This window comes from Aquarana catesbeiana, linkage group LG02 (assembly GCF_042186555.1).
Source record: "Aquarana catesbeiana isolate 2022-GZ linkage group LG02, ASM4218655v1, whole genome shotgun sequence".
In the NCBI taxonomy this organism is placed as follows: Eukaryota; Metazoa; Chordata; class Amphibia; order Anura; family Ranidae; genus Aquarana; species Aquarana catesbeiana.
In genome coordinates this window covers 296,275,463-296,292,222 of record NC_133325.1, presented here as the reverse complement: position 1 = coordinate 296,292,222, position 16,760 = coordinate 296,275,463, and the positions used below count along the sequence as shown (strand labels likewise).

At 45.4% G+C, this 16,760-nt stretch overlaps 1 protein-coding gene across 3 annotated transcripts in view; it reads right to left on the bottom strand.

Annotated features, from left to right (window-relative positions):
- TFDP1 (transcription factor Dp-1) overlaps nt 1-14,880 on the bottom strand; it is a 146,176-nt gene extending 131,296 nt beyond the window's left edge. Inside the window, exons 1-2 of one of the 3 annotated variants that reach the window (XM_073614560.1) lie at nt 14,241-14,880; nt 11,736-11,814 (exon numbers count right to left, since the gene is read on the bottom strand). In XM_073614560.1, the coding sequence (XP_073470661.1) occupies nt 11,736-11,747 (12 nt within the window). In that variant the 5' untranslated portion in view covers nt 11,748-11,814; nt 14,241-14,880. Of the gene's footprint in view, nt 1-11,735; nt 11,815-12,163; nt 12,222-14,240 lie in introns of those variants that run through there. The other 2 variants (XM_073614558.1, XM_073614559.1) reach the window with 2 other exon arrangements.
- Between the last annotated feature and the right edge of the window lie 1,880 nt (nt 14,881-16,760).

The window sequence follows — 16,760 nt, the reverse complement described above, 5'->3', positions numbered from 1 at the left end:
GATCCAGCTCCTCTACGAGGGTCCAGTGGCAAGGGTTATGGCTAATGGATGGCCTTCGGAACAATTTCCTCTCTCCAGGGGCAGGAGACAGGGGTGCCCTTTGTCGCCGCTGCTATACGCATTGGCGGCAGAGCCCCTTGCAATAGCTATTCGGGAACATCCGGGAATAGTAGGCCTACAGAGGGGGGAGATCATGGAAAAAAAATAAGCACATATGCTGAGGATACCCTGCTGTATCTTGATGATTCTGGAAATTCCCTACCACTAGCTTTGGCCCTCATAGAACATTTTGGCACGTTCTCTGGACTCCGGATTAATTGGGACAAGTCCCAAATACTTCCTTTAGACAGCTTTCCACCACCTAAAGATAGGGCCTTGCTTCCCTTACAGAGTGTGGACACCATAAAGTATCTGGGAATACGCACCACCCGAATCCCATCAGATTACGCCTTGCTCAATATTACACCATTGCAGGAAATGCTTAGGCAGAAGACACGGGCATAGGCCCGTCTCCCACTGGGAGTGATGGGTCGAATTAATTTAATAAAAATGGTCTTGCTACCAAAGGTTCTATACATGCTCTGGCACTCACCAGTGTACTTGGTGCTTAAGCATTTCAAAATACTTGAGGACTCTCATCAAACCGTTTGTCTGGGGCAATAATAGGCACAAACTCCCTTGGCATAAACTAAAACATCCAACGGACCTTGCTGGAATGGCACTACCTGATTTTAATGATTATCTGGCGGACCAACTTTCACAAATTTTCCATATTGATAAAATAGACAGGGATAGATTTCTACACTCTCTTTGTCCAAAATGGACTTGACCGACCCTAGACTCCCTGGTAGCGATAACGGGCAGAGGGGGAGACGAGGGCCAATCGAAGATCACTCTTATACCAATATAGGAGGGTATGGGAGATGGCCTCTGACAGGATGCATATTTTGTCACCTCATAGCTGCACTCATCTTTGGCATAATGCGTCCTTACCAGAGTTTAACCTCCTACAGGATAATAGAGTGTGGAGTTCAAGGGGAATAGTTTATCTGGCTCAAATCACTCATAATGGAAAATTAAAGTCTTTCAATAGTTTAAAAATGGAATTCACACTGCCTTTTACAGATATATACAACTACGACACGCCTTTCATACGCAGTTTCCACTAGACGATCTAAACTTGAATGATAACCCTTTACTGGCAGCAGTAAAATGCCCTGATCCTAAGAAATTGATTTCATAATTCTAGGTCATGCTAACACTTCCACAGGCAACTGCATCAGCATATGCACTTAAGACCAGGTGGGAGGGAGAGTTGGGCCCTATAGAGGACTCTGAGTGGAGCGATGCACTTGACACATGCAAACTAGTGTCTCCTAAATTATCGGACCGTTTAACACAAATTTTTATAACACAGAGCATATCTCACACCGCTTAGAGTCTCCAAATACAAGAGCAACCAATCTACTAATTGCCAAATGTGTAGTCAGGCAGTGGGTTCCTATTTTCACTTATTGTGGCAATGCCCTAAGATTCAAGCCTTCTGGGTACAGGTGGTACAGTTCCTACATGATAAAATGGGCTCCCCCATCACGCTGCAGCCAAAGACATGTTTCCTCTGAATTTTTCAGGATCCAGATCTTGATAAATTCACTAAAATATTTTTACACAAAACGCTTTTCTCTGCTCGCAAAGTCATAGCCAGGATCTGGATGAGACCCACTCCACCGGAATTTATACAATGGCTGATAGAAATTAATACTGCTCTGCTATACAAGAAACTAATATAGTCTAATTGGGGGTGTTCATCTAAGTATAAGATTTGGGACAGGTGGCTAAAAACACCCGAAAAATGTGTATGACCAAAAATCTAAACATGTTAGGCTCTGATCCCCCCCTTCACTAATTCAATTAAATATGGTGGACCCCAAACCTTTACTGTATATTTCCCCCCTTTACAATCTAACTGCGAAATGGATATAGTAAGTGTTGATAAAGTCGATCTCACCATAATTCGAATGTTATATAGATGTAAACTACTGTATAGGATATCAATAGTGTTGTCTTGTGCCAATATCCATATATGTAAGAGATGCAATTGTTTACCTATAATTGGTAATCTCATTTATTAACTTGGATGACTGTCATGATTTATTGTATGCAATCCTTTCTTTTTGTTCAATAAAGATAAAAGATTTTGCCGGAAAAAAAAAAATTTAGTTTCATGGTAGCTGATGGTTCTACAACAGTGCATTTTTAAGTGCAAGTTATACACATGGGAGAGGTTAATAGACATCAGTACCAAACACATTATTTAGCTGTAATAATGTTTATTGCATGCCCTGTAGGCTGCTACGTGATCTATAATTCCTTCCTTAATGCCGACAGATGCTGCAGGGTTTGACAGTAGCCTGAGTGTTAATGATGTATTGTGCCATTTGCCACCTGCCCCTCCGCCATTCACAAAACGTGTACAATTATGGTTACACAATGAAACATGTTCAGTGAATGGAGGGGAGCCAATGAATGACAGGATTTGCCCCTCCTATTCACTGAACACTAGCAGTAAAGGACAATAATAGTACGAGTTCTGTGAAAGGCAGAGGGCTCAACAATGGGTTGGCAAGCAGCTAAGCCCTTCACACTCACAGGTGCTGCAACTAACCCCTGCTGCACCAGAAAAATTCTGGGCAGTATAAGCAGCATGAACAATGGCTTTTTGGGGTTCTTGCGTACAGCCATATATAAGACATACGGGCGTACAGAGAAAATTACAGCGGTAGTTGTGGCCACAACAGAAAAATCTGTACACATCTACAGCGGGTAAAGTATTGAACACATCACCATTTTTCTAGGTAAAGAAATTTCTAAAGGGGATATTGAAAATGACATTTTCAACCCTGCCCCTTTCTTAGTGCATATTAATATTAGCTGGTTCAGTCTCAACTGATGCCCTATAAAAAGGGGTCTCATTACCAAAGTGTCACACAAGAAACATCTCATGATTGGTAAAAGCAAAGAGCCCGCTCAAAACCTTTACAACCTTATTGTTGCAAAACATACTGATGGCATTGGTTACAGAAGGACTTAAAACATCTGAATGTTCCAGTGAGAACTGTTGGGGCCATAATCTGGGAGTGGAATGAACATTACATCATAAACTGGCCACGACCAGGTTGCTCTTTGCAAGATTTCTGGACAGAGTAAAAAGAATTATCAGAAGAGTTGTCCAAGAGCCAAGGACCACTTGTGGAGTGCTTCAGAAAGACTTGAAATTAGCAGGTACAAATGTTTCAAACAAAACAATAAGTAATGCACTAAACCGCCATTGCCCGTATAAAGGCTCACCACGCAAGACCGCATTGATGAAGAAAAAGCACGTTGAAGCTCTTTTAAAGTTTGTTGCACAACATTTAGACAAGCTTGTGAAATACAGGGAGAATATAGTTTGGTCAGATGAGACCAAAACTGAACTCTTTGGATGCCATAATACATGGTGTGTATTATGGCATGTACATAATACATACCATGTTTGGGGGTCAAATGGCACTGCACATCAATTATGCTGCAACTTTTGCTCCCAGGTGCTACTGGGAGTGTATTTTACTCTGTACGGCCGTGTGCAAAAGACCTTAAATGAAACAGCTTGCAAGACATGGGAAACATACCATTATAGGCAGGGCTTGACAAATTTGCTTTGAATGTAGGAGTCAGTTAAAGTTAGGAGACAGTTTTTTTTTTTTTTTTTTTAGAGTGGTATGGATTGTCAGCTCCCGGGGTAAGGCCAGTAATTTTCGCCCCCTAACTCACAATGGAAGACCCAGTCAATAACTCCAATGTAACGCTGTTACATCAGGGTTATGGGCTGGCCAGAAAGAGTAAGACTGTCAACAGATGGCACTGGTTGGCTTAGGCAGGTGGCACTGGTTTGGAACTGACAGATGGCACTTGTTGGCACTGGCAGGTGGCATTGGTTGGCACTGGCAGGTTGCGCTGGCACATGGCACTGATTGGCAGTGGCACTGACTGGTAGTGGCACTGGTTGGCCCTGGCAGGTGGCACTGGTTTGGAACTGGCAGGTGGCACTGGCAGGTGGCACTGATTGGCGGTGGCAGGGGGCACTGACAGATGGCACAGATTGGCACTGGCAGGTTTCACACTGAGTGGAGTGTAACTGTGTGAAACTGACAACAGAGAGGAGCTGTCAGAATTGAGCTTAATGTCGGGGTGGGCGGAACCCAGCAGCTATCAAACACCAGACAATGATTGAGCCGCTTAAGAAAAGGGGCGGGGCCACATACACGTAGGGCCCGCCCAGATCCCATCGGCTGGTGTTTGATAGCTGCTGGGTCCCGCCCACCCCCGACATCAAATTCAATTCTGACAGATCCTCTCTCTCTCCTCTCTCAGTGGCTCCGGCAAGCATCAAGCCCCGCGCTGAGTGCTGAGAAGGGAGGAGGAACGGCGGTCGATATTAAAAATCATAGCACTGCATGTCTGGGGCACCGGGTTTTGCAGTGAGTGGGTTGGTGGCAGCCTAGGCGCCGGGGTGCAGTTTCTGGTCGCCATGGCAACCTGGGGTTTGTCGAGCCCTGTTTATAGGTAACTAATGTGTGTAGCGCTGGCCACCCCCCCCCCAAAATTCAAGTTAGACTTACCGGTAACTTGTTTTCCAAGAGTCTTTCAGGACAGCACATGAGAGAGTGGCCCCACCCACTAGGAAACACAAACTCCACCACATTTTAAAAGGAGGCTTCTCTCCACAGCTCATCAGTTGTAGTAGAGTACCTCCGGCCCAAGCTGGAACACATAATCATAATACGGTTAATTCACAGCACGCACATTATATATATATATATATATATATATATTGAAGGGCGGGTAGTTTGCTGTCCTGAAAGACTCTTGGAAAACAAGTTACCGGTAAGTCTAACTTGAATTTTCCCTTATCGTCTTTCAGGACAGCACATGAGAGGATAATCGAGACTTACCAACTAGGGAGGGACAACAGCCTGCAGGACCTTTCTGCCAAATGCCTGATCACCAGCTGACAGAAGATCCAATCTGTAGTGATGAACAAACGTAAGATAACTTGACCACGTAGCAGCCTTACAAATTTGGTCTGGGGTGGCACCAGCTTTTTCTGCCCATGTAGTGGCTAGAGCTCTGGTAGAGTGTGCTCATACTCCCTGAGGAGGAGACAACCCTGACTGGACATAAGCTTCTGAAATAGCCATTCTTACCCTCTGGCAATTGACCCCTTTGAAGCTTGCCTTCCCTTTCTGTTGCCAGAAAACAAAACAAATAAAGAGTCCGAAGACCTGAAGTCCCTTGTTTTTTTCTAAGTAATGTAATAAAGTTCTTCTTACATCTAAATTATGAAATAATTCTTCCTTACTTCCTGAAGGATCTGAACAAAAAGTAGGCAGGACGATTTCCTGCGACCTGTTATGGACTGATGCCACTTTTGGTAAAAACCCTGGATCTGTTCTAAGCACAATCCTGTCTGGGTAAATCAACATAAAGGGCTCTTTAACTGAGAGCATGAATTTCTCCAATTCTTCTCGCAGACGTAACTGCAACTAAGAAAACCGTCTTCAGAGTTAAATTCTTTAAACAGATTGACTGTAATGGTTCAAAAGGATCTTTTGTGAGTACTTGTAAGACCACTGTCAAGTCCCATCTTGGAAAGTGTTTAGTGGGAACTGGTCTGGATCTAGTAAGTGACCTAAAGAATCTTGTGACCAATGGAACTGAGGAAATAGGTTGATCCAGGTATACTCCTAGGGCAGCTACTTGTACTTTAAGAGTGCTAATTGCCAGCCCTTTGTCTACCCCATTCTGCAGAAATTCCAGAACCGACACAATGTCTTCTAAACTTCGGTTTGCCGAGCGACACCAAGGGTTGTAGATCTTCCAAACTTTAGCGTAGATATCTCTAGTCACCTTCTTTCTACTAGCAAGCAAAGTGGATACTAGAGGCTCTGACAAAGCTTTTTTCTTAACAGCTGCTCCTCAGATACCAAGCAGTGAGATTTAGTCTTGCTATATCCGGATGATACACTGGACCTTGAAGTAGTAAGTCCTGTCTGAGGGGAAGTCGCCAAACTGGCTTGACTGACATTAGTAGAATGGAGGAAAACCAGGCCCTTTTTGGCCAGTACGGAGTGATCAAGATTACCGATACCTTTTCCTTTTGTATCTTCCTCAATACTAAAGGAATTAGCTGAAAAGGGGGGGGGGAGGGGGAAGGCATAACCCAGCTGAAACTTCCAAGGATGTGCCAGGGCATCTATCCCTATCGATCCGTTGTCTCGGTGCAGAGAGAAGAACTGAGGGAGCTGAGCATTTTCTCTTGATGCAAAAAGATCCACCTGCGGGCACCCCCACGTCTGGGTGATTAGAGTGAATATTTCTGGATTCAGACTCCACTCTGCCTCCTGAATCTTTTGTCTGCTCAAGAAGTCTGCTACTCCATTTAGAGTGCCCTTGAGATGTACTGCTGACAGGGAAAGTAGATGCCTCTCTGCCCATTCTAGGATCTCTGAAGATAGCAATAGAAGAGTCCCGCTCCTTGTGCCCCCTTGTTTGTTCAGGTATGCCACAGTGGTGGCGTTGTCTGACAGTATCTGCACATGGGACCCCTGAAGGTTTGGAGAGAAGGCCACCAAGGCTAGAGCGACTGCCTTTAACTCCCTCCAATTTGATGACATTCCTGCTTCCACTGGGGACCAAACTCCCTGAGCTATGTCTTGACCCCAGTGTGCTCCCCATCCCCAACTGCTGGCGTCTGTCGTTATCCTTCTCTCTGTTGGGAAGGACCAGAGTAGACCCCTTGACAGCACTGCCTGATCTCTCCACCACCAAAAGGTCCTTTTTACCCTGGTGGGAAGCTTTACCTTTGAGTCTAAAGTTTCTGGACTGTGATCCCAGATTCTTAAGAGAAAATTCTGAAGGGGTCTGAAATGGAGTCTGGCCCATTGAATGGCCGGCATAGTTGAGGTCAAGGTTCCCAGCACTGACATAATCCTTCTGACTGATACCTCCAGGTTCGTCTGAAGGATGGATACTGCATGCAATACACCTTTACTTTCTTCTCTTCTGGAAGAAAGATCTTTTGATCCACTGAGTCTATCAGATACCCCAGAAATTGGACTCTTTGTGCTGGATTGAAATTTGATTTTTGGCTGTTTACAATCCAACCTAAGGCCTCCAGATGATTGCGAGCTTTGATCAAATCCTCCTGTAACTTTTCCCTTGAAGGGGCAAAGAAAAGGAGGTCGTCCAGGTAAGGGACGACCGCAATCCCTTGTAGCCGGAGGGGAGCTAGGGCTTCCGCCATAATCTTGGTAAATATTCGAGGGGCGGATGATAGACCAAACGGGAGGGCCCTGAATTGAAGATGCAGAACCTCCCTCCCCATATTTACTGCCAGCCTCAGGTATCTCTGGGACTGGGCAGCTATAGGTACATGCAGGTACACATCCCTTAAGTCGACTGATGCCATAAAGCATCCCTTGACTAAGAGATTTCTTACCGAAAAGATGGAGTCCATACGGAATCGCCTGTATTTGACCGACTTGTTTAACGGTTTTAAATGGAGGACAAGCCGAAAGCTTCCCGACGGTTTCTTTATCAGAAAGATATGGGAATAGAACCCCTGGTAATCTTCCTCCGGAGGCACCTGAACCACAACACCCTGTTTTATCAGATCTCCTAACAGGTTCTTTATAGCTAGGGCTTTTGTTGTGTCCTTTGGCAGGTTTGTTACACAGTACCTCTCTGGAGGAAGGTCCAACAGCTCTATCTTGTATCCCTGGGCTATCAAATCCAAAATAAAAGGGTTTTTTGTTATGTTTGCCCAAAGAGGAAGGAACTTTTGAAGCCTTCCTCCCACAGGCGCCACCAAATCATTGTGTTTTATTGGCCAGCGTATGAGGATTGAAAAGGACATTCCCTTTGCCTTTTCCTCCTTGCGCCGCCCAATTCTTTCTTTTTTCTTGGGGCCGGTTACTCTTTTCCTGATCTTTTTGAGGTCGAAAAAAACACCTAACCGGCTGCTTTTTCTTTAACAGGAAAGGATTTCTTCTTATCAGCTGTTCTTTCCAAAATAGACTTTAACTCGGAATCAAATAGCTGATCTCCCAAAAATGGAACTCCACATAATTTATTTTTGGAAGCTGCGTCCCCAGGCCATGTCTTCAGCCATAAAGCTCTCCTGGCTGCAATGGTCAGGGCCCCTGATCTAGCCGACATTCTTATTGAATCTGCAGGAGGCATCAGAAATATATGCTACAGCTGCTGTAAGGGTTGGGAAGGAATCTAGAATCTCCTGTTTGGGTGAATCGGCTTAGCTGATTCAGCCAGAACTCCATATTTCTGGAGACACAGGTCGTAGCCATAGCAGGCTTAAGATTCCCTATAATGGACTGCCAGGCTTTTTTAAGTTGTTGATCCGCCTTCTTATCCATAGGATCCTTCAAAGTACCCATGTCCTCAAATGCCAGATCTGTTGATCTGGATATTTGGGAAAAAGCTGCATCCAACTTCGGGACTTTATTCCAAAGTGACTCAGGATTATCATTAAATGGGAAACGTCTCGTGAGCTCTTGGGAAAAAGGGTTTTTCTCTCTGGGTCAGCCCATTCTTTCTTAATGGTCTCCGAGATTACCGAATGTACAGGGAAAGTGCGACCTGTTGCTTCACTAAGCCCTTCATACATTCTATCGTGCAGCGATAACTCTTTTTTCTTCCTCCATTCCCAATGTTGCATATATTGCTTTCAACAGACTGTCTACTTGTTCCAAGGACAGTTGTATCTTGAAGGTGCATCTGCCTCTTCCTCCTCTTCTCCAGAGTGTGAGGGGGAATGCCCCCTTTGGGTAGTCGGGCCAGCCTCAGCCTCTACCGTTGGGGTTAAGTGTGAGTCCTGAGAGGGGTCTGAGGTAGTTGCCTGACTTAATGCTGGTGTTACAAGAGAAGAGCGAAAAGCCTGTATAGTAGCATCTAGCTCTTTCTTAACAGATGCGATTATGTCGCTGCACGCAGAAGCCTCTTCCTTGACTAAGGAGTCAATGCAAATCTGGCATAAAGTCTTCTTCCAACCCTCAAGCAACTTTGTTTTACAAGAGGGACATCTCTTTTTAATAGCTGGTTCAGAGCTCTTAGCCTGCCAGAAAACAGAAGAGAAAACACCAGCATCTAATTAAGCCAAAAGCTTCCTGCTAACAGACTCACCACAGGTGCAACAGCAGTTAACCCCATGTGCCCAGACAGGCCCCAGCCACCAAGGGGGAAAAAAACATTTGTGAGAGGGGCACCAAAGTAACCAGGATAGTTCTCAATACCCTCTTACCTGGGCCTTACTGGTGCCTGCGCCTGTCCCACATGCAGCTGCCACAGAATCCATAGTGGTGCTGCTCCGATCGGTGGCTCTTACGAACACCGGTTCCGGAGTCAAAAAACACTGTTGCGTCCGACCGGAACCGGAATATAGGCACCAGGATCGTTCCTCCCTTCTTCCTCTGCGCCACTTCCGATCGGAAATGATGCGCCCGTTCCTAGTGCCTTCCCCTCGCCGGATACCTCACTTCCGACCGGTCGAGTCTGTACTCTACCAAGATGGCGGCGGCCAGTAACACCGTCACGCGGTTTCAAGAAAGGCCCGTGGACGGCTGCCGCCGCCCAAGGAGCTGCTCCAGCTCATCTTGAGCAAAGAAAAAGGAGCCCACTTACCAGCAACCCTGTGGCGCGGTGTGGGAGGATCGGACTCTCTGGAGGAAAAAAATAGGTATGGTGGGGTAGGCAGCCTGGCCTCTCAGGTACAGCACCATAAGAGACCCTGGCCCCCTACTAGGTGTTCCCTTGCTGGAGGAAACACAAAAACTGATGAGCTGTGGAGAGAAGCCTCCTTTTAAAATGTGGTGGAGTTTGTGTTTCCTGTTTCCTAGTGGGTGGAGCCACTCTCTCATGTGCTGTCCTGAAAGACGAAAAGGGAAATTTTTTTAATTATATAGATATATATCTATATAATCTTTTCATGTGACAACACTGGACACTTTGCTACAATGTAAAGTAGTGAGTGTACAGCTTGTATAACAGTGTAAATTTGCTGTCCCCTCAAAATAACTCAACACACAGCCATTAATGTCTAAACCGCTGGCAGCAAAAGTGAGTCCAAAAGTGAAAATGTCCAAATTGGGCCCAAATATTTTGTGTGGCCACCATTATTTTCAATCACTGCCTTAACCTTCTTGGGCATGGAGTTCACCAGAGATTCACAGGTTGCCACTGAAGTGCTTTTCCATTCCTCCATGACAACATCACAGAGCTGGTGGATGTTGGAGACCTTGCGCTCCTCCACCTTCCGTTTGAGGATGCTCAATAGGGTTCAGGTCTGGAGACATGCTTGGCCAGACCAGCACCTTTACCCTCAGCTTCTTTAGCAAGGCAGTGGTAAAGGGAGGGGATCATGCTCTGCTTCAGTTTGTCACAGTATATGTTGGCATTCATGGTTCAGTCAATGAACTGTAGATCCCCAATGCCAGCAGCACTTATGCAGCCTCAGACCATGACACTCCCACCACTATGCTTGGCTGTAGGCAAGACACACTTGTCTTTGTACTCCTCACCTGTTTGCCGCCACACACGCTTGACACCATATGAACCAAATAAGTTTATCTTGGACTCATCAGACCACAAGACATAGTTCCAGTAATCCATGTCCTTAGTCTGCTTGTCTTCAGACAACTGTTTGTGGGCTTTCTTGTGCATCATCTTTAGAGGAGGCTTCCTTCTAGGACGACAGCCATGCAGACCAATTTGATGCAATGTGCAGCACATGGTCTGAGCACTGACAGGTTGCGCCCCCCCCCCCTCTTCAGCAATGCTGGCAGCACTCATACATCTATTTCCCAAAAACAACCTCTGGATACGACACAGATCACGTGCAACCACTTTGGTCAACTATGGCAAGGCCTGTTCCAAGTGGAACCTGTCCTATTAAAATGCTGTATGATCTTGGCAACCGTGCTGGAGCTCAGTTTCAGGGTCTTGACAATCTTCTTATAGACTAGGCCATCTTTAAGTAGAGCAACAGTTCTTTTTTTCAGATCCTCAAAGAGTTCTTTGCCATGAGGTGCCATGTTGAACTTCAAGTGACCAGTATGAGAGAGTGATAACACCAAAATGTAACACACCTGCTTCCCATTCACACCTAAGACCTTGTAATACTAACGAGTCACATGACACTGGGGAGGGAAAATGGCTAATTGGGCATTTGGACATTTTCAGTTAGGGGAGTACTCACTTTTGTTGCCAGCGGTTTAGACATTAATGGCTGTGTGTTGGGTTATTTTGAGGGGACAGCAAATTTACACTGTTATACAAGCTGTACACTCACTACTTTACATTGTAGCAAAGTGTCATTTCTTCGGTGTTGTTACATGAAAAGATAATAAAATATTTACAAAAATCTGAGGGGTGTACTCACTTTTGTGAGATACTTTATGTACCTGAAGTCTAGCTTGGATGGTTGCATTAGTCACAGAAACCTACACTCATGTATTATATTTTTAGAATACACAAGCCAGTCCTAGTGCCTACAGAACATAAACGACAGCTTATTAGCCAAATTCACATAAAGAAAAGATCAAGTAGTAAAGCTTCAGCTCATTAGACAGTCACATCAATGTCAAGGAATAAAGTTAAAACAACACCAACACTTTTTAACTCACATCTTTTGCCATGATACCAGATAAGTGAAATTAGATGAACAGGGCCCAACAAGCAGGAACGCCACCCAAGGTGAATGCTCTGTTAAAACAAAATAAAAACAAAAAAAAGGAAATATTCTTAGTGTCAAATAAGAGCAGACAAAAGAGGGAGTGCAAAATTTTCCTATCCTAACATTTACATCTATAAGCACATTGCTAAACCAATTTTTCATCAAATATCCAGAGAAATTATGAAATATTTAATTTAAAAAAGTACACACACGTCGTGCTCAACCCTTAAAATATTTAGCAAAAAGCAGGTTGTAAACAGTTGCACTACAAGTACAGACAAAATTACAATGTTTATAAAAAAAAAAAAAGAAACCATTTTAGATTAGCAGTTTAGCAACAGAATATGAAAGGTGCAATATATAAAATCTATAACATACCTACACATGCACACAACTGCAACTAAGAGTATGAAAACAGTGCATGGGCCAAAGTGCAGTACCCTCAGCAACCCAGGCAGTATTCATCCTTTGCTTTTGTATAGCATATGTCTAATTTGCTCCTTACTCTGGAACAGACAACATAACCGTACTTCCTTGGGTCGTTCAAAAACTGAGGTGGCCTTTGACTGATATTATGAAAGCTGCATCCTCTGTTCTTAGGCCCCTAGCTGACAATCTAAATGCCAAAGAAGCAGAGAAGAACCTTGAGAGGCCTCAGGGAAGCCACACAGTACTACCCTGGCAATATGCGCCAAAGACAAACGAGGAGGGAGTTTACGACTGAAATCTAGAAAAAACGTGATACAAGTTAAGGCAGTAAGAGGAGTCTTATTCATTTGATACTAAGGATATAAAGCTAAAAGATGCCATCTTGCAAAGTGAAAGTCTGGCATGCTCTTACACCTCACTTCATATGTAGCCTTTTCTGTGACACGAGGGGGGGGGGGGGTGTCACTCCAGGTCAGGGGGATTGTATATCCATTTCTCTCCCCTCCCTTCCACCTCCAAAATAAGTCGAGAAGTATACAGAGACCTTGCAGGAAAGGATCATGCATGTATGTGGGAGGGAGGACGGTGTCTCATGGAAATAACACAACGCACATGTGCAGCAGCCTGCCATGCACACAGGGGAGGGTGGGGGAGCTAGCTAAACCTCAATCCCATCTGACCCCATGCAAAACTTCTCAATCCCCTGCAGATGTGTCCTAGTGTTATACTGGGGCAAGAACACCCCCCTTCTACACAGCAGTATTAGTCTACCACCCAGAAAAAGGAGAGGGAGGCCTAAAGACTAGAGCCAAAAGGAAACTAAGCAAAGTAGGGATTCACAGCCAGGCCCTAAACAGTGGCAGCCACTCAGTATGTATAAACAGGTCTGCTAAGAACAGATGGGGAAGGCATGGCTTTTTATTTAAAAAGAAATCTGGGGCAATTAAGATTTGGAATTAGAGGCACAGCTGACCCTTCAGTTTATATAGGACCAGTTCAGCTTGCATCAGATGAAAATATATATATATATATATATATATATATATATATATATATATATAACCAAATAACCCTATATATGACCAGATCAGCTTGCACCAGATGATCTGATCAGCTCGCACCAGATGATTATATGATCAGATCTGCTTGCACCAGATGATCTAAGGGACATATATGATCAGATCTGCTTGCACCAGATGAGCCCATACATGATCAGATCTGCTTGCACCAGATGAGCCCATACATGATCAGATCTGCTTGCACCAGATGAGCCCATACATGATCAGATCTGCTTGCACCAGATGATCTAAGGGACATATATGATCAGATCTGCTTGCACCAGATGAGCCCATACATGATCAGATCTGCTTGCACCAGATGAGCCCATACATGATCAGATCTGCTTGCACCAGATGAGCCCATACATGATCAGATCTGCTTGCTCCAAATGATCCCATATATGATCAGGTCTGCTTGCACAAAATGATCAGATCTGCTTGTACCAGATGATCCTATATATATGATCAGATCTGCTCACACCAGATGATCTAAGGCACATATATGATCAGATCTGCTTGCCCCAAATGATCCTATATATGACAAGATCAGCTTGCACCAGATGATGCCACATATGATCAGATCTGCTTGCACCAGATGATCTAAGACACATATATGATAAGACCATTTGGCAAGGGGAGGGGGGGTAAAGCAGGCAATCAGATGCCTGTCTCGCCCCAGGTTTGACATGACAGGACCTAGGAAAGAAAAGTCCTGTGTGAGTAAATGTAAGCAGGCAGCCATTTTCCCCGCCAGCTGTCCGGTGCCATGCTGTGTCCCTGGCTCAGGCCTATACGGGTACCCAGGAGCTGTCATCATCCAGCAGGCCCCACTACAAGCGAGGATCTGTGGAGGGCCCCGGGCCTAGCACTTGCACCCACCGGAGCTCCAGCAGGGAGGAGGAGTAAACAAAAGGCCCCGGCCGCCTAGCAGTACACGAAGCCCGGCTTTCCCCGTACAGGACACCAACCTCCTCCTCCTCCAGCTCGTCCCGTGCGGCTGTAATGTGTCCACACTTCCGTCAGCACGGCGGCGTTCATGTGAGGGGGGGGAAGGCGAGGAAGGGCCGGAGACGGCGGTAGGTGAACGGCTTGTCAAGGGGGTCTCCCCAGAAGGAATGCGGGCTGTCACGGGGTGCGAGGGGCAGGCGCGGGCAGGGCCAGGCTCCGGGGGTGCAGCATTCTCAATGGCGGGAGCTCGCCCACTTCTTATCGCACCGTCAGGGCTTTATTCCCTCTCTCCGGCTTATGACCACCCCTCGCCGCCTGTGGCTGCCGCGAAGCCTACACGCGGTGTCCGCGCACACTGCCGCGAGAAGGCGCGCTAAGCTGGGAAAGGCGGGGAGGGGGGTTGTGTGTGTGTGTGCAGTTCTCCGGACGCTCGTCCCTCTAAGGGCCGCGTACTAGTACGGTCCGTCCCAGGCCCTTCTCTTCTTCCTCCTTCTCGCTGTATCCTCCCTTCCCGTCACCTCAAACAAAAAACCGAGCTTGGCGGCGTCTGGACGACCCGCGCGCTCATTGGCTGCCAGCTGTTTCGCGTCAGCCAGCGTGACCCCGCCCCACGCCGGCTCCGGTGGCCAATTCTCCATTCTGTTTGGGTGGAATCGTAGGGAGTCGTGACGACACGGCCAGTTCCGAGTCCACCGGGCGCTGATTGGCAGTGAGCCACATCAGTGAAAGGGATCGGGGCGTGCCTACGGAAACTCGTGCACGAATGTTTGACGTAACCAACCGCCTGTATTATTTACCTGGATATGGTTGTAGGGAACCTCTTCCAGGCTGCAGGGGGTCGGATTGCTTGTTCTAGAATATAGCGTTCTCCCCGCATTACTACACAAGTGCACTAGTTTTTATGATACGTCTTACTATTGTGCTATTTACTAAAACTGCAGCAGCTATACACAGAGACTAATCAGCTTCCTGCCTCAGTTTGTCATTCTTTAACCATTAGAGCTCCAGAAGATTTTACCCCCTTTACGACCAGGCCATTTTCTGCTATTCAGCACCACGCTATATTACCCACTTAACGACCAGGCCTATTTTTCAAACTTGTTCTTTACAAGTTAAAATCTGTTTTTGTTTTTTGCTAGAAAATTACTTAGAACCCCCAAACCTTATATATATATATATATATATGTATGTCTGTATGTATATATTTGGGTTTTCTTTTTTGCAGACAGCGTAGAGAATAAAATGGCGGTCGTTGCAATACTTCATGTCACACCTTATTTGCACAGCGGTCTTACAAATGCAATTTTATTTCGAAAAAATACACTTTTTTGAATGAAAAAAATAAGGAAACAGTAAAGTTAGCCCATTTTTTTTTTTATACTGTGAAAGATAATGTTACGCCGAGTAAATTGATACCCAACATGTCACGCTTCAAAATTGCGCCCGCTCGTGGAATGGTCTTAAACTTTGACCATTAAACATCTCTGATGTTTAAAAATTTCTATAGGTTACCAGAGGAGTTCTTTTTCTAGAATTGTTGCTCTCACTCAAACGATTGCGGCGATACCTCACATGTGTGGTTTGCACATGCTGGTGCGACTTACGTGTGCGTTCGCTTCTGCGTGCGAGCAGGGGTGGGATGAGGCGCTTTATATTTTTTTTTACTTTTTATTTTTACACTATCTCTTCAAAAAAAAAAAAAAATTAGATCACTTTTTTTTTTATTCCTATTACAAGGGTAGTAAACATCCCTTGTATTAGAAAAAAAGTAAAAAGACCTCAGATCTCAAATTTACACTTAAATGCAATAAAAAAAAAAAAGTTAGTTTATTTTTTTCAATAAAAAAAATTCCCCTTCAGGGCCATTGGGTGGGAGTTTCGTTTAACATTACTTCCGTCATCCAGTGTCATTGAGTCGAGTGGGGGCCATCATTCCCTCACTAGACTCATAGTCTCTGAGGGGAAAGGATCGGATCGTCTCTGCCGCTACCGGGCAGCTCCGCTAAGCGGCGGAGATGACCGAGACATGGCGAATCCACCGCGGAGACCATTTTTATCTTAACTACACGCCGACTGGGCTGATGCTGCCACCACCATCAGGTTTTACAGGTGATGTGCAGTGTTAGTTTTCCGCCACACATAGCCTTTTGCTGTTAGGCCGAAAAGTTCAATTTTAGTCTCATCTGACCAGAGCCCCTTCTTCCACATATTTGCTGTGTCCCCCACATGGCTTCAATGGCTTTGTTCTTGCCACTCTTCCATAAGGCCATATTTGTGGAGTGCACAACTAATAGTTGTCCTGTGGACAGATTCTCCCACCTGAGCTGTGGATCTCTGCAACTCCTCCAGAGTTATCATGAGCCTCTTGGCTGCTTCTCTAAATAATGCTCTCCTTGCCCGGCCTGTCAGTTTAGGTGGACGGCCATGTCTTGGTAGGTTTGCAGTTGTGCCATACTCTACATTTTCGGATGATGGATTGAACAGTGCTTCGTGAGATGTTCAAAGCTTGGGATATTTTTTTAACAACCTAACTGTTTTAA